This window comes from Triturus cristatus, chromosome 6 (genome assembly GCF_964204655.1).
Source record: "Triturus cristatus chromosome 6, aTriCri1.1, whole genome shotgun sequence".
Lineage (NCBI taxonomy): Eukaryota > Metazoa > Chordata > Amphibia > Caudata > Salamandridae > Triturus > Triturus cristatus.
This window is the reverse complement of record NC_140589.1, coordinates 1,458,919,948-1,458,938,333: the sequence shown is the minus strand read 5'-3', so window position 1 is coordinate 1,458,938,333 and position 18,386 is coordinate 1,458,919,948. Positions and strand designations below refer to the sequence as shown.

Sequence of the window (18,386 nt, the reverse complement as noted above, 5' to 3'; positions counted from 1 at the left end):
TCAGTGTCATAACCTAAGAGGGACGGATAGGCCTAGACTTCAGTCCTGACCACACTGTGCCACTGGAACCAAGCTATACCTAACTGATGAGCTCTAATAAGGGCAAAACTGGTTTTGTGTTCTGTTTCAGGGAGAACCTGGCCTGGAAGTGTAGGTGGACTGTTCCTATTGGAAGGAGTTTTACATTTCAATTACCCGCAGAGCTTAATTCCACCACTGCCAATCCACTGCCTCTTCCCAGCAAGGATGGCAGGGGCTTTTTGTATTTTTGATTCCCCCGTGCACCTCCCCCATTCCCCACCCCCCTTTATATTCTGCCCCCCACCCGACAAACAAAACAGTACTATGAACTGTAATGGGATGACCTTAGTCTCAAACCAATATCACCCTACACAAGTATTCTTTTTTCATTTTAATTGGATCACCCTCTTAAAAGTCTGCCTCATTGGAGAGTAAATGGTTTGCAGGTATGCGAATGTATTCGTGTCTATACAGACATGCAGAGAGCTGTGAGTAAAGACCTGAGCTAACAGTTGATACCTGAACGAAGACAGACTCATACAAGGCTACTAAGGCTAGCGGGTAGGAAGTCAATGCTAGAGTCACTGTACTAATTTGAATCACCTGCAATCGCATCCCGCAGGCTGTCAGTTGCTCGCTCCCAGTGCAGCAGCCTGGAACTCAGCTTCTCCAACACAGGCACACAAAACGCCCAAGTTCCCAGGATCGCCATTATAATCCAAAAGTGAAGAGGATACACGTCTCCAGTGCGCGGAGTCTGTACTATAACTTCAGCCTTCACTTGGAATAAAACACCGCAAACCAAGAAAAAAAGTTTCCTTTGGCTTTTTGTCGTCCAACCCAATTCAAATGTATTTTTCAACGTCTAATTTTGTTCGTCCAACCCAATTCAACCGTCTTTCTCAACGTCCAATATGTCAGAGCGCATAACTATCGATTGCGACTTTAGGACACTACTCGCTTTCTCGTCATCAGAAATTACATCTGTGACTTGCCGTTACGTTTGTGACTTTCGCAACTTTGCATTTATGCGCCAAAATACCAACCGTACAAAGCAAAAACAAAGACAGAACTACCTCAATTATGTTAATTAAGAGTCTGTGCAGATAGGCAGCAAACTGAAAGACACAATCAAGAAGGGATCTGAATAAACATAATTAAGTGCAACCAATGACACTGGTAAGCACACTTGTGCGAAATTAGTAGCCTGCCTAGTTACCATTTCCAAAAATACAATTTAAAGATGGCCGTCGCATTCGATAGGACTTGTCTTTTGTTTATTTCTGTCTATTTAGCCGTAGAATTTTAAACTAGTAAGTGGTTACACTGCATTCTCGTCTCAAAAATCATGGTGACATACGTTTCTTTTTTTTAGCATGGTTTCAAATTGAAGTATTAGTTACAATAAAAGGAACGTCAGTGATGGCAAGAGACCGGCTCAATCTCATGAACAAAACTCAACACGGCCGTTTCGACTACTGGGTTTCTCGCCGTGAGCTCTAGAATAGTAACCCATGTATTCTGACCCCGGTACTACTGCGGAAGTCTCGTGTACAGCATTGTAACCGAATGAATGATAAGCGGTTAAGTCACGTGCAGTCGCTGACAGCGATGCAACCTGTCACGAACCAACAGGGGAAAGGACATGAAAGAAATACTTCAGTGCCAACGCATCTGTAGAACCCGGGCGTGAGTGTAATAATGTAAACTTCCTTCTGTGGCTGGCAAGTTGCTGATGCTTCTAGAAACTACGAAGATGAATCTTTAACTCTACCATAACAAACACGAGGAAACATCTTCATTCTCACATTAATTGTTGTTTAGCAGTAAAAACTATGAGAGTATCTAACCATTAAAAATCTTATACTTTTTTTCTTTGGATCCAGTTTTTCCCTTTGCTTCTTAAGCAAATTATTCTTATTGTGCACGTTCCCCGTTTTATTGGGCGGAACGAGTGATCCTGCTATCATGGCGGCCATGCTGAGTTCTGCTCAGATGGATGTGGGTTTGCAGACACAACTGGCAGCAGGGCGGTGGCTTCCGGTGCTAGGCTGAGGCTTGAGAGAGAAGCGGGTCCGCAGCTTGCGTAAAGAAGCAGCGGCAGCATGGACAGCCAGGGGAAGAAGGTGGTGGTGTGCGATAACGGCACTGGGGTGAGTACCACGCCCCTGCAGCTTGATCCCAGATACGGGAGAGCGGAAATAGCGACCGACTGCTAAGGAGATATAAAAGAATATGGAAGGGAGATATGAGAGGATGAAAAATTGAGAGATCAAAGAGATTCCAGATGACCATCAGAAAAGCAAACGGTCCCAGAGTGCGGATGCCGGGCAAATTGAGGGGTTTATAGAGAGCATTAGAAAGAGTTGAGGATGAAGAAGAGAAAATGTTCAGAGGGGCGTGGTTGAGAGGAATGGAATATGGAGAAGCAGGAAGGTAAAATCTGGTGTTCAAACAACCTGAAAACACAAGAGTTTAATATGATTAAATAGTATTTACTGAAGTTCACGGAAAAGCTACTCATTTTAAAATATCTTGGGACATGTCATTGATTCATTATGCAGTAACAGCACTCCAAATAAATCAATGTTAATTCATAGATGTATTTTTAAAGCAGTTTATTCTCACACCAGTTTCTAGGTCCTTTGGGTGGTTATTCCTATCTGAAGTATAAATGCACCGCCTTTTAAAAGATTTTCAACTATTCTTCTATAATGAAAAGCTTGACCAACATTGTTAAGACAGAATGTATGATTTGAACCCGAAAGTTAAACGTATCCAGAAGTTCTGTGTTAAGAACAAGATTTTTTTTGTTAGTTGTAACTACATTGGTATCAGATTCAACCACACGTTTTCTTGATCCCATTTAATTTAATGGAGGAGATTTAATGAAGTATTATCCCATATACTGTCATTGTTTACGCTATAAGTATGAGATTGGTGTCGACCCACTTAAGGCAATCTTCCACATATATAAGATGAAGGCGATTTTCGACCTCTGGTGCAGAGCTGTGGGGTACTCACAAAATTGCTGAAACACAAAACATGGAATATTTCACTGTCGGGAACCAGCTACATCTGGGCCTTGGCACCCATCTAACAGTCCTGAGTAACAGCTAACAGCTCGGTGTAAAATTGAAGACAATGCAGTTGTGTCCCATTTTATCCTGGGTCAGACTCCATGCGATACCCTGCCTAGAGTATGAAAGACTTCAGCAAATGTAAGTGGATAGCTCGCATAAAGAAAACATTAAAGATTATCATATCCAAGGATCTTTCGATCCCTAGCACAATGAGCAAGTCATCATCAATCCATATTAAGGAATTTCAATGATTAGTACACAAACAGCTTATTAGCAGCACTCTAGGCTAGACATTTTTAACCAATGGTCCGCGGATGGTCCCCTGTGGATCTGCGACACCCACTCAGGAGAATCAGTGACTGTTAAAAATAAATGAAATATATATATTAGCAATATAATAAAGTATATAAATATAAGAAACCAATTGTAAACTTTAAAATGTTTTGTAAGTGTTAAGTAAATTGAAATTGGAGGCTTAAAATTAAGTCTGTATCCTTATCTTGATTCATGGGAGCAGCGCACGTAAACTAAACAGTAGTATGGAGGGTTGGTGGCCTCAGTTGAAGCACTAGTATTTTCTGACAGAAAGAGAGTGTACATTTGGAGCAAAAAAGACAGTGATATAGTTGAGTCTAGCATATCACATTGTCGTTCAGAAACAAAACGTTTTGAAACACTCCAACTTTCCAGTTTAAAATTTCGATTTCTGTATATTTCCTGTTTGAGAATTAAAGAAAATATATCAGAACTTGTTTGATGTGTAATTGTTTCTGTAATTTTGTGTATTTTTTTGGGTTTACATCGTACAAATTGTTTAACCCAGGGATCCAAATTGTACCGAAAATTACCCTAGAGATGTAATGCTCCTTGTACCTAACATTTATGCTAGCGGTCCCTCCAAGTATGTGCCTACAATGCAAAATTGAACCCTCTACAAGAGTAGTGCCAGGTTATTAAACCGTCAGGCAGGTGAGGTGGAGACTCTTACTCATTTTATGGTATTTTGACAAAAAACATTTTAACTCCTTAAAATATATCTTCTTCCCTGCTCCAGAAGATCAGGGCTGTATGCTAAAGAGATGCACTAGCTTATGGCATCAGACAGACACAGCTCGTATCTTTTTTTACGTTTAGTCCTGGATCAAGTTAAGTTTATTTGATTTAGTTCTCGGCTGAGAACAACAAATATTTAATACATAACATTTACCTTTGAAAATTTAACAATAAGTTAATAAAAATCATCATTCTAGTATAAAGTTCAAAAAAGATTTTAAAAATTTGAGTAGATTATAGCAAACAAATTCATTTGGCGGTACCTTACAAAGCGAAATCAAGGTCTGAACGGAATTAATTTTTAATTTTTTACAAATGGGTTGTATAAATCTTTTTCTTGATTCTACAACTGTCACATTTGGGCAAACAAATAACATGTGTTCCAGATCTTGCTCCCCGCCATTACATAGATTACAGTAAGTGCTAGTTTAGTCTTTTGGGAGTCACTTGTAGGTAAGAGATTTTAAAGGGAGTATCCCAAGCTGGAGTAGTATAATCGATCGCCTGACACCGTGCTTTAGGTTAAAAAAGATATACTGCTGTATTTTCCTATGTACAATTGTTTCAGCATGATTTTTATATAGTGTCAATTTGGAGCAGTGCTGTGTATCAAGTTCAAAGCTTAACCTTGGTGTCAGATGTTTTAAAAAGAGCTTCAGTTGGGCAGGAGTCCAAGATTGCAACATATTAATAATAACATTTGATATTTTAAAAGCAATTGAGACATTCCTGAAAAATACATATTTCGACGAACCTTGTTCGAATGTCTCTATTTTTAATAGGGATCGTAGCGTTCCTTGTTCCGCATGGATGAGGTTATATGCCCATCTAATACTATTGCTAATTCCTCTAGCATAAGAGTAAACTAGTGAAAGTTCAAGGCGAAGAGCTTGTACCGGAACTGCTTGAGACATCTTTGTAAGTTTCCAGAGGACTTTCCCTTCTTTTAAGTGCAGATATTTTCATTGACTTAATGGGGTGTATTCAAGAGCGTATGATAGTACTGGCGGAATCTTAGCACTATATACCTGAAGCAGAGAGAAAAAATGCCTTTGACCGGTCGAGGCATATAATCGTAAGAGTGCCCCCACGTCGACTTTCTGGTTCAGATTCTGTATGTGAAGTAAGTTTTGCAGTGATTTAGAGAAAGTTCTCCCTAAGTAGGTGTATTCGCTTGCCACTTCTAACAGTTTACCCGCTAGAGTCCATTTGTAGTTAGCATACCGTTTCCTTTCTGAAAATTGAACAATTTTTGTTTTTGCGGTGTTCGGTATTAAGTAGTTTTCTTCAGTGTCTCATAGAGTGCCTGCAGGTTCCTTTGCAGGCCACATGGTGTTAAATCTAGAATGACTACATCGTCTTCATACATCATGGTGTGGATTTTGTGCAATGCAATTTTAGGAGGAAAGTTGCAGACTTGTATATAAAGAAAACAGTAATGGAACGAGAAGGCATCCTTTTCTGAGGCCGTTTGGTGTAGGTATTGGGCTCGTAAAACCCTTCTCCCTCCCCATTTGGACTTGACCCCAAGTTCCGGAGTATAGTGATATTATTAAATGGAGCAGGTTATCCGGGATGCCCATTTTACGAAGTTTTCTCCAGAGCGTTCCTCTGTCCACCCTGTCGAATGCTGTCGTGAAATCGACGAAAGCAGCATACACTACCTAGGATTTTTAAGGTTACATATTTGTTGATTATTGTTTGCAGCACAGCAATGTTGTCAGTGTACGAGTGTTTTGGTCTAAACCCAGCTTGATATAGAGGAATTACACCTGATGAAAATGCCCAGTCTTTAAGATGATCTAGTACTGCTGCTGCAAAAATCTTTCCTGTTGTGTCCAGGAGAGCTATCTGCCTGTAATTACCGGGTAGCAACCTAGAGCCCTTCTTGTGTATTGGGATTACAATGCTCCCCTTCCAAGATTTTGGAATTTCCCCTGTGTCAAATATATGGCAAAAGAGGGGGGCAAGAAAGTTACTCCATTCTTTGGGATTGGTTTGGAGGACCTTAATTGAAATTTGGTCCGGTCCCGTTGCTCCCGACGTTTTTGCCTTTTTTATATATAACTCAATTAGAGAGGAAGATGGGGCTCCATTATCTAAGGTATTTACTCCAGGAATACTTTCTGGTCTGTTTGTACTTTCAGGACTTTTATTTAATTTATATAAGTTGGTTAAATATGTTTCCCATTCTAAAGGGGGTACTGAGATAGCTTGTAATGATTTTTTTGTGCCTGTTCCTTTGGCGATTATATTCCAGTATGTACGTTGGTTATTCTGTTTTGCTGCTGTGTGGATATCGATCCTGTTTCTTTACGATTTTTTCCTTTTTCTCTCCTGCGCCGTTTTTTCAGGTTGTTAATTTCTAGTTGTTTTGAGACAGAGTATTGGAGGTATTGAGACCTGATTAATTTATTTAATTCCGTGGTATTGGTGTCTAGAATCCAACTTTTATTTTGTTTCACCCTTGAGCCCGCTTTATTAGATTTTCTTGCAGAGATTGTACCAGGTTTTTGCTGACTACTTCAAAGTTTGTTATCTGATTTGTAGAGTACGTTATCTGTAATGGGTGAGCCATCTAGATTGCATTAATAATTTTATTGAGTGCCGTTGAATTCCACTGTATCCGTCCTTGGAGCTGGTTCACCAAGACAGTGCTCTGGAGATACATAATGTTACTTGAGGATGTAAGTTGTGTTTTCCACTCTGTAGCTACTTGAAGGATGGCATCATCACTTCCTGGTGCAAAGTTAATTTTAAGGTATAAGACTGAACTGAACAGATCCAAGCTACAGATCATATTGTCCAGGGTTGAGGAGCTGGATTTCCCTTGTCTTATGCATGACGCCAGAATATCACCTTCAACGTTGCTGTTTAGTATTACTCCATTTAGCATTGGAAGGGAGACTAGCAAGATTTTACCTCTTTTGTCAGCTTTGTTTTCTTTGGGGAATAGAGGAGTGGAAATTCCCAGGGCTTCTTCTTTTTAATAGTATACCCATTTTTCAAGTAACTTGTTCGATATTTCTCCATTAAAGTCGGCTGTCATGAAGACTGACGGGTAGCCTTGTCTGTCTATTACCTTTTCAATTCCCACGAATATTTCAATGGCTAGTGCATCCATTTTTAACTTGGGGGGGGGGGGGGGGGAGGGGAGTTAGACATTTAAGATAAGGAGATCTTTCCGAGTTTCTAGTGGGTCGTTCCCAAATTTGACCTTAATACATTGGAAGTTCTTTGAGTCTATAGGGATAATTGCTTGGTCCCACTTAAAATCTTCGTTGAGAAGAATTGCAATCCCACCTTTCGCATGCCCCCATTCGACCTGCCCTGCAGGGATATCATATACGAAGTAGTCTTGTTGGTCAAACGTTGTTATTGACCACGTTTCTTGTAGGGCCACTATCCCCGGTCGGTCTTCCATAATCAAGGCTAATTTCTCCTGTGTTTTTCCAGCGATGTTCCAGGGAAAGATGGTCAAACCTGCGTTAAAAAAGGCGTTTGAGTTCCTTGCCCTGTTTGTTACCATTCAGATTCTCCGCAATCCATGCCCATGAGTATTCATTTGTTGTTATTTCCCTCTTTGGTGAGTTTTTGCTCCAGGTTCTCCTTTCTCCATTCTGTATCGAAACAACTATATTTTCTTTAAGGAAATTTGGGGGATTATTTATGGCACTGTACTTTAGAATCGATTGCTGAAATTTAGTTTTGTTAGTTTCTCCGGAAGCCTCCAGCCATTGGGTTTCGCAATTTTGCACTGGTGTCAAGTCATAACCATATTTATGAAAAATCTCGCTTTCCTTAAATATTATTACTGGAGACCAGAATTCTACAATCTCTGTTGTGGTTCTAGATTTTTTTGGGAAAGTTACTAATTTTATTTAGTTTTTAGATAAGGAGTGTAACGGCTGTATCTGTTGTAGTAAATTTGTGATTCTCTCACGATTAAGCGGGACGTCGCCTGAGGGGAAAAAGTCTGTAATTTCGAGGCGGCATGGCTTGATGTTCTCAGACTGTTTGTGCGTCTTCCCTGTAGAATTGGTTCTTTGTGGGATATCCTTGTAAACCGGCGTCTTTGTTCCGGTTTCTATAGTAAAGAAACTTGACGCCCTAGGGTTACGTTGGTTACAGTTTCCCCTTGGTGCTTTAATTGAAGTTTTCTGCTCCTTTTTGTACCATGTTCTGCACAGTTTCTGATCTTTCTTCTTTTTCTAAGGACTTAATCACGGGGTAAAAAGAGTTCTGGAATTTTGTCTTCCGGGCTTTCTTCTTTGCAATCCTTCTCACCCTTTTCTTTGTCCTTTTCCGATTTATCTTTTTTTGATTCCTTTCATTGTTCAATGTTTCTAAGCCAGGAGAAATGATGGTTGAAATTGTAGTAGTTTCTAATGCTTTTTGAATAGATACAGTTGAATTATTCAATTTTAATTGTGTTTTAGTTTTTTGTGTTGGTGAAAATTGGATAATATGCTATGGCCGGTTGGCGAGTATCCAGCTTATTTTCCTTGACGAGATTTCTCAGGGAATAAATCTGATTGAGGTCTTGTGATCCCCTTTTTGCTTTTGGTAGGCTCTGACTTGTTTGAGTTGCGGCTTCTTTCTTCAGTGGAGAAAGCTCTTTTGTTGTTGGTACGTCTTTAGGTTTGAAGAGGTGTTCCGCTTTGTGTTTTTCACCTTTTTCTGCCGGAAATGTTGTTTGTAGTTGATCTTTCTTTCTTTTTCCCACTAGTTATTTTAGCATTCCTATTTGGGTGTCCAGCATCTGATCAGAGTTTTCCAAAATATTCCCAAGATGGGTAAGGACTGATTCCTACATTTTTTTGAAGTGTGAACAAAGATTTAGATACCGGAGTATGTTCTTTAGATAGTCCAGTGATCTTTAGGAGTGAAAAATCTGGTGATTGACAGAGGGACCCTTCTGGATCTAATGATTTTTGTGGCGTACTGTTTTGGGTTTTCAGTGGCTCCTTTGGTGCTTCTTTATAGAAGATCAAGTCCTTAATGTTGATATCTGGACAGGTGACATCATAGTCTAGAGTTTGCTGTGTTTGGTGAATTTCTAATTTTGTTGGTTCCGAAATTGTAATGTTACTGGTTGGTACATCCAGAATTCTAGGGGTGTCTTTTGTGTCTGCCTCTAGTACTTTTTGATTTTGAATGAAATCATTAGAATTAGCTACTTTCTTTTCCTTCTCTTTATTCGTATTATTTTGTTGAACTTTTTGTGTTTGCTCCTGAACCTCTGTACTTTTGTTTTATGAAATATTCGGTTATTTCGGGGGTCGTTGTAGACTTTCCTAGTCGGACCGACTTTCCGGCATTCCTCCTAATTGCTTGCTCCGTGCCCAGTCTTTTCATAAAAATTGTTTGTGATCGGAGTTTTTTGCACGCCATTTGACTGTAAAGATATAAACTGTATGTTTTAGATGAGTAACATTAGTATCTTACAACACTAAACAGACTGTAGAAGACGGTAAAAAGACGGCAGTAGAGGGATGAAATCAGACGAGTGGCAAAAGTTTGGAGGTTTCACCACTCACCGCTCTCCTATGTTCTCTCAGCCACATGCTGGTGCTGACTCGGCCGCAGTCTATGCTGTTGCCACACACTGCTCACCGCTCCTCTCCGTCCCTGCTCCATTCGCCCTGGTTCGCCCTGCTTCTCTTCTATCCAAACGTCGCTGCTCCCACCTCTGCTGCTCTGTTCTCCGCACTCCCCGGTCTCACTACCCTGCTTCCCTCCTGGCTTTCTCTCCTGGCGTGTAGCGCAGAAGTCACACTGCCAGACTGACTGATCCGCCTGCTTGGTAATTAATGTCCAGTGCCGGGAGGCTGGGAAGGCTGGGTGGGGGTCTGAGAGAAACTGCGTCTCCCGCTCCTTTGCGGTTGTAATGCTCCACTGTCTTGCGGCACGACTGTCAGAGTATTTGTGCTCGCCTTGCTCTGTTCACTTCCCACCGCTCCCACCACTGCACACTACTACTGCCTGGTGTTGGCGCCACAGTGGGAGGGGGGGAGGGAGCGAGGGGGCAAGAGCTGCTGAGCTTCACCAAGGCTTTATGATAGCCCCGCAGATTCCTTTAGCAGGGGCACTGACTGGCTCAGGCAGGCAAGCTGGCGCGTACTGATGGAGAAGCCGCTGGGTTCCGGATCCTGCTGATCTGCCACATTGCCACGGTCTCTGTGAGCCCCCGATGTCTGAGGGGTCTCCTTGGGGTCTCCTTAGGGTCTCCAAGGTGCCACAAGTTCTGTCACAACCGCTTTGCCGTTCGCACTGCTGCCCGGCCGTTCCGCTGTACCGCTGCTCAGACCAGACGTGCCTCTTCCGAGGACTTCCTGGCGCTTCTCTGGGGCAGTTGTATGCACGGCAATGCAGCTCCTGCAGTGCAGCCGCGGCTCTCGATCCGTGGAAGGGGGGTCGCTGGAGCAATGGTCCGCTGCGCTCTGCCCCCCGCTTCAGAAATGGGGTTGGCGGCGGACGTGGTGGCGCTTCACAGCAGGATGATGTAGGTATAACGCGGAGCGCGTCTCCACCGCAATCACCGCGCCGTGGTCTCTCAGTCGATCCCCAGCAGGACAGCCGATTGGCTGGACAGGGACAAGCGGCCCAGACAGGAGCCGTAACCACTACCGCCTGCACCTCACGGGCGCGGTCTGCAGATCGCCAGACTCGAGCTCGCTTCCGGTTTCCGGGTCGCACCACTGTACACCTATTCTTCGTTTAGTCATATTTGTGGTCTGCATGGCAGACACCAAGGCACAGGTTTAAACAGCAAGACTTGGTAACGTTTTCTTCAAAGCATTTTATGGTTTACAATGCAGTGGCCTATGTTTTTATTGTTTTACTTATTATTTCGTTGTGTATATTGTACAACCTTTAGATAAAACGAGAAAATTATTGAGATTGATTTAAAACACTGTTTTACTCGAGATCTAGCCATTGATTTTTAGAAAGCCATCGCGTAGGACGAAATGTTGAGTGTTTGTTATGGACAGCAATGACAGAGTTCCAAATAAATCAATATTCTGTCTATTCTATTCAATCGGTCTGTATTCAGTTACTCAACCATAAGAGATATGCTATCAATAATCAGGCCTCGTAAAACGTACTCACCCACTCACGCAATTGCGAGTAAAGGTTTATCAGGTCGAGCTATGTTTAGCACCTACTAGTCCCATTTGGTGAGTAAACGTAGGCTGGAAAGGAACAGGTGATCTGTTCATTCAGAAAGTGAATGAGCAATAAAGATGTCTTTAAATATCATTTTTATCTTGACACATTTGCTGTCTGTTCAAAGAAAGAGGTCAAATGTCAGTTTGTCTTTTAACCCCTTCAGCGCGGTGCGGATTACCGTGCTGTGCTGAAGGGTTCGTGCGCGGGCGGGGCCATGACGGAGCGGTTCCGTCATCCGCACAGCGCAACCGATGCGCATGACGGAACCGCTCCGTCATGTGCATCGAAGGGGTTAACTAATTGGTGCGTGGAAAATGAGGTTTATTTTTCTCTCTCTTACTAGAGTTAGAGGTTTTTGCCAAGTGAGCTATTTGAAGATGTCAGTTATTTTTCTCTAACACATAACATTTAAATAAATAGCCTGTCAATTAATGTTACAAATATTTCAAAATATAACAGCAATTACAAAAGCCCATTTTTTTGTAATTAAGAAGTGTGATGCAAATGAAGAGTTAAAAAGGAGCAAAACAAACCAGAACACTTTACTTGGTGATGTGCAAATTACACATATTTGTAGAAACTATATTTCCAAACATTGTTTGTAGAATATATACTTTTATCAATGAATCTGCATGTCAATGAAAAAGTTTGTGGCCATTTCAATGTTAAATCTGCTGATTAAAAATTACAGTGTGCTATCACTGCATGCTTTAGTTAAGTATTTATTGAAAGTGATAGTTTTTAAACATGATTTGAGAAACATTCCTGCCCCCGTCCTGATAAAAATGCTGTTAAGGAACTAAGAGGTAAGTCAGGGGTCATGAGTATCCTATATGTGGCTAGATTTGTATTATATATGGAAAAAACTTTAGTCTATTAAATCAAACAAGAGTTTTTTGTACAGCAGACATGCTGAACTCGCACATTTGAAGGTGCTCTCATATGTGATAATGTAGAAAATGGCGGCTCAGTTAATTAAATTATTTGCCCACGATCACATAATTTAAAACCAATTTATGGGTCGAGCATTACAAATAGGTCGAGTAAATTATTTAGGTCCCTAGTCCTGCAGGTCTAGTAACGTTTTAATGATTTTTCGAGGCCTGATAATACTCTGAAAGTTGTTAGTATAGTTGATTTATGTATATTCACCATTGGAAATGCAATATTCAGATAGCCTCCATTGCGAATAAGGGTAACGAGATAAGTATGCATACCATAGAATACATTTTAATACATTTAAACGTAAACGAGAGTTGGATTGGCATGAATGGGGTTTTAAGGGACCATTGTCAGACTAGATGCAAAAGAGGATGAGTAAACATGCTTTGTTGGCAGTATATTTTATAGTCTGTTACTCCGTCATGCCTCACTAGCTTCAACTGAACTGGTGATTTAAAATGGCTCATAGTGATTTGTGTGCGTAAGTTACATGTACTAGAGTTGCAGGGTCTCAGATGGATGTCGAAACTTCAGCTCCACATCGTGAGTTGAAAGGAACTTGCAGTGGCACAATGTGTGAGGGTGGGTTTGGAATCTGAAGGGAAATATCATGGGCATCAACCGGCATTGCATGAGGGGTGACTGTTACTTTTAGGAAAGTGGTATTGAAGGGTTGCCAGTTGAGCTATTTTGAGTGAGACAGATCTCAAGATGTTTGATGTACACATTTTTTGTCATCACTATTGTAGAACAAGAAAACATAAACACATCAACACCCCCGTTGCAATAACTCGCCACTGTGTCTTATTTGCCACTGCATTCCCCAATCCCACACATACAGTCCCTCACTGCCCCCCAAATCACCTACTCCAAGGGCCCACGTAACACAATAGATGCCGATGATTGTACCGGGGGCACTGGGTCCGGGCCTCGGTAATCCGCCCATTTCTTCCAAATTTTGTGATACTGATGTGGACAACCCCTGGCCTTATTTTTGGGATCTCTAGCCCCATGCGGAAGTCTAGCACATTCTTCCAAACCGAGAGAGAGGGCCGAATTGTCGCCTTTCACCTCCTTGTTATATCCCTTTTCGCCAAAGTCAGCCCCAGCAGCAACAGGTGTCTCCTAAAGAATTGTGCCTCCTATACCCTCCATAATGTGCAGGATTACCAGTTTGGGGGAGAAAGGGAGCTCCCACCCCAACACCTCCACCAGACAGGCCATTACCCCCCCTCCAAAAGTTCGTGAGTGCTGTACAGTGCCAGATAGTGTGCATCAGGGACCCCTCCTCACGGCTACAGCGCAGACATATCGGGGATTTAACAAGACCCGCCCTCCATAGCCTGAGGCAGGTATAGTAAACCCGGTGAAGTTATTTTAATTAAATGAGACGCAATCGCATCGCTATTGCTGCCTATCTAGGAGAAGCCAGTGCTTCCGTCCAGTCATCCCCATCAAGTTGGCCAATGTCCCCAACCCCTTCTTCTCTGAGTTTATCTAAAGTATTGGAGCTATGCGTCACTAGGGACTGATAGATCTTTGATATTTTGCGGACCTTGGCTTCTACCGGGCTGAATTCAGGGAGTGCTTCTAGTCCCAAGACACTAGGGTGGAGGGCATGCCGAAATTGGAGGTATTTATAAAACTGGGTTCTCGGCATCTGGTACTCGTGTTGCAGATCCTGAAACGACTTCAACGTCAAGCCGCGCATTACATCTCCTAAAGTTGAAATGCCGATATTATCCCGCCACCGGAACCCGGATAATGCAGCTAGCTGCTGAAGACAACCATTATGCCACAGTGGGGTTTCCCTGGTCAGCTTATTCCACCACCCCATTCTGCAGAAGACCACTCCTGTAGCCGGCAGGAGAGAGTTGCACAATGTCGCAGAGTACAAAATGGTATGTAGAGTGGATTCCCCCATACACTGTTGTTCCACTGCATAAGCGGGGTCCTTCCTATTCCCATACCACCATTCATTCAGCACCAGAAGATGCGAAGCCAGGTAGTACGATTGGACATCTGACGTAGCTAGCCCCCCACAATACATGGACTGGAAGCAGGTCCGCAACGCCACCCTGGACGCCCCCCCCTGCCCTTAGGAATTGCCCTAATGCCTTGTTAACTTGGCGGAACCACATGGGAGATACTGGATATGGATGGTTCTGCAGCTGATAAAGCAGACGCGTTAGCGATACCATCTTGAAGATAGTCGATCTGCCATATATGGAGAGGGGCATGTGGGACCAATTTTTCATCTCCTCGGGCACCTGTACCCATACTGGTGCTACGTTGCTGTCCCACGCCACTTTTGGTAATTCTGATAAGAAGACTCCCAGGCATTCCACGCCCTCCAACGTAACCTGGACTGCTGAGGCCCAAGGCCCCAGTTCTGCAGCTCCTCCCAGTATCCACAGTGTGTATTTACGCGGATTCATGAATAGACCATACGTTTCCCCAAAAATGTGCATAATGCGCAACCGCCTCAATCCCGTCCTATTAATGTCCGTCAGGAAGAGTAGGACATCGTCCGCATATAAAGCGATGCGGTCGGAGAGCCCCTGGTCCCGTCCAAAGCCCGCCGCTTGCATATCCATTCGTACCCACGCCGCTAGGGGCTCCATGGCTAAAGTAAAGAGGTACGGTGACAACGGACACCCCTGGCGGGTGCCCCTGCCAATTGGGAACGTAAAAGAGGTGGACCCAGCAACCCGTACTGACGCTGTATGGTCCGATAGCAGTTTTAAGTATGACAAGAAGCGAGGACCTATGTTCAGTCGGTCCAATAATGCAAACAGATAGACCCAGCGAATGGAATCAAATGCCCTATCCATATCCGCCAACATGAGGCCAGCCCGCACACACCTTCCCTGGACAGCGGCTAAGGCTGTGTGGGCCCATCTCATATTGTGACGTCTAGCCCTCTGAGGCATGAATCCTGCCTGGTTGGGATGTATCTGATTAGTTATGTGAGATTGGAGGTGATTGGCCAACGCTTTTGCCAGAATTTTGGCCTCCATGTTTAGCAAGGATATGGCGCGATACGATGCATGCTGGTCGGGTGTCGGCCTGGCTTATGGAACACCACCACTTCCGCATGCCTCCAGTCTTGTGGTAGGCACCCCTGGCTTCCTCGACGACTTGAAGATAATGGGGCCCTAATTTGGAGGAGTATTTCGTAAAGAATTCACATGGATACCCATTTGGACCAGGCGCCTTTCCGGAGTTCAGGTTTCCCAGCGCAGCACTTACCTCCTCGTCTGTAAATGGTGGTTCAAGGTCTGCTTGCTCCTCATCTGAGTGAGCGTGCGGCGGTAAGTCGGATAGAAAGCGCCGCACCACATTGTCCTGCAGGATCTCCCTAGAGGTATATAGCTCTGCATAGTAATGCGCAAAACTGTCTGCAATGAGAGATGGGTCACTCATGATCCGACCATCAGGCCCTGGTATGTTTGGGACAACATTTGGTTGCAAGGCCCCTTGACACAATCTATGCAACAATTTCCCAGACTTGTCACCCCATTGATAAATTCTGCTGCAGGGTGCTAGCCACGCGAGTTGGGCCTCATCCATCAGTGTGTCAGCATGATATTGTCGCTCTAACGCCAGCTGTCTGCACACCAAACCTCCCCCCTCCCCTCTACTTCTCTTTTCCAATTCTAGTAAGCGGGCCTCCGACCGTAGGAGCGATTCCTGCCGGACTCGACGGGCCACCCCGCAGTATGAAATGTCCACTCCCCGCAGGGTGGGCTTCATGGCCTCCCATAGGGTTGCTGCCTCATCTACGGTACCCAGATTTGTATCCAGATATTGGTCAATTGCCTGCTCCATGTGCTCCCGATACTGTTCATCCTGCAGATGCCAGGGGGATAAGCGCCAACGAAAGGGCTGCTTCTCAGGGCCCAGCTGCACCGTCGAGAGCACTGGGGAGTGATCGGACAAACCCCTTGGGAAAATCTCTACCGCCCTCACCTGTCCTTCGCATCCATCGGTACAGATCGTCGTTTTTAAGTTAGAAAATGAATCATTTGTTTTGTCTTCCGTTGCTGGAAAGGCACTCTTCAGGTAGGGAGGTATATTTTTTTACAGGCGAAACGTCTGTAACCTGAAATTTATGGCAGCAGAGAATTATTAAATTTAATTGAGACCCCATCTAAATAGAGAAATTGTGTTGACTTAGAAGTAGTCGGGTTACATATGTTCAATTGCCTCTAAAAATACAGAAAGTCAAACCTATTTGTAAGTCAAATTGCAAATTAAAGTTATGAAAAGTCGAATCTGTTATTCATTATAGTGGTATGTTAGGGCGTGGTAGAATTTATAGCTCCATATTTTAAAGGAATTAAATAGCATTTTTACATTTTTGTTTAGTGCCAATTGACCAGTTTGTGATGGTAGTGTCCAGTCACTTTCTTTTTGTCTGAGACCTAGTTTTTCATCATCCCCACTCTTTTTCTGATGCACCTTTTTCATTAGAGTGAAGCAAAAAACTTATTTGGCCCTTGTGCTTTGTGACCTAGTGTTGAGATAGGGAATATTTAACGTTGGTTTGTTAATATTCAAAGGAATCTCCCAGATTGTGTGTTTTCACACCTCTAATGTTAACAAAAGTATACACATCTCCCTCAACCGGGCAGATTTGGCATGTTTGTAATTTGCCCTTGTGGATGTGTGTCCAATGGTGACATGGCTGTTAGCTTGGATTCTCCCATCCAGGTGCACCTTCACTCAGGGCAGGAAGCAATACTGAGGCAACTGTTCCTCCTCCAGGCTTACCACCACTGCCAGCTCCATTGTGATGATAATGCATTCTGCCAGTGCAACCACCAACACTGCATGGAGGCACGTCTGCTTGCAAATGGGGACAGTAGTTTCGTTCTATGATATTCTAGACTTAGCAGCTGAACTGTGATCATTGCCGGCCGGTGACATTCACATGTCTCCTTCAAAATGCAATAGACATTTTCTGCACCAATGCACAGATTTGCACTAGTCCTAGAATAACATTAGTTCCAACACCCCAAACTGTTTACTAATCACTGGTACTGATCTTCCATTGCGGCTATTCCACTCGGGGTGCTAATCCTCCAGATAGCGGTATGCAGCTGCCATCTTCCTCATCTAGTATAGAAGCAACCAAGGAGTACATATGCTTTGTTTCCATATCTCCTGCTTGAGAAATTAGATTGCTGCTCACCCTTCCAATCTCTTCTTTCTCATGGTTTTCACCTTCCCTGTCTCCAGGATTCTGCAGCACACTCTCCCTCGGACGTACAGTCTGGCTCTGGGCCTGCATCCAGCTAGTTTTAGACCTTCTTGTTGGGAGTCCAGCACCAGTGTTCCTTCCAGGCAGTTAGGATGTTAGCACATTCAATGACTGTCCTAAGACCCAGAAACACCGCTGTAAAAATGTGAAGAAGTAAATTCTGAATTTGTACAAAGGGCCTCCGAAAGAACCCATTACCATTCTGGAACTGACTCTAGATCTGTAGATTTTAAAATCCTAGTGTAAATCTCTAAACCCAGAAATATGCTCTTTATGGTAAATTCTAGAATCATCACCTTTTTGAGAGGTTTATGAACAGCCTCAACCTTGCTCGGTCTTTGTAGCTGAATAGTTCTCTCACAAAAACCTTGTGAAGGAGTTCATATATTTTATTTTTATTTGGGAAAAAAAGAAAACCATCTTTGAAGAAAAAAATGAAAGTGACTATTGTGTTTTGGTCCAAAACGTATAAAACAACTGAAAGTCAAGAGTGCCATATCCTTATTCAAGCAATCTTTGCTGATAATTTCACATGGACATCATCAATGGCATTAAAAAGCCTGTTGTCAGTACCCATGACAGCAATACTCACAGGGAATGTCCTGTGAATGTGTTTTACACGTTTTGGGCACAAAGCATTGTGTTCAGCAAAGCCCTTTGCCCAGTACTGCCTCCCTGCTGTATTTAAATTGTTCTTGCTTTAGCCAGCTTCCTCTTTGTCTGCATATTGTTGGAAACCATTTTAAGTCTGTAGCGTTGTCTTGTGTGCAACTGAAGTATGAGCGTGTGGCCAAAACATGTATACTCAAATTATTGTACTTCTTTATTTGTAGGTTTTTTGCAGCTTG

The 18,386-nt window shown here is 43.1% G+C and overlaps 2 protein-coding genes across 2 annotated transcripts in view; one reads left to right on the top strand and one right to left on the bottom strand.

Annotated features, from left to right (window-relative positions):
- LOC146821533 (uncharacterized) overlaps positions 1 to 1,663 on the bottom strand; it is a 341,213-nt gene extending 339,550 nt beyond the window's left edge. The window contains exon 1 of the mRNA XM_085612520.1: positions 625 to 1,663. Within this exon, the coding sequence (XP_085468646.1) occupies positions 625 to 733 (109 nt within the window). The 5' untranslated portion in view covers positions 734 to 1,663. The remainder of the gene's footprint in view (positions 1 to 624) is intronic.
- Positions 1,664 to 1,749: 86 nt separating this feature from the next.
- The window catches only part of ACTR2 (actin related protein 2), a 245,375-nt gene continuing 228,738 nt past the window's right edge, over positions 1,750 to 18,386 (top strand). The window contains exon 1 of the mRNA XM_085612519.1: positions 1,750 to 2,174. Within this exon, the coding sequence (XP_085468645.1) occupies positions 2,127 to 2,174 (48 nt within the window). The 5' untranslated portion in view covers positions 1,750 to 2,126. The remainder of the gene's footprint in view (positions 2,175 to 18,386) is intronic.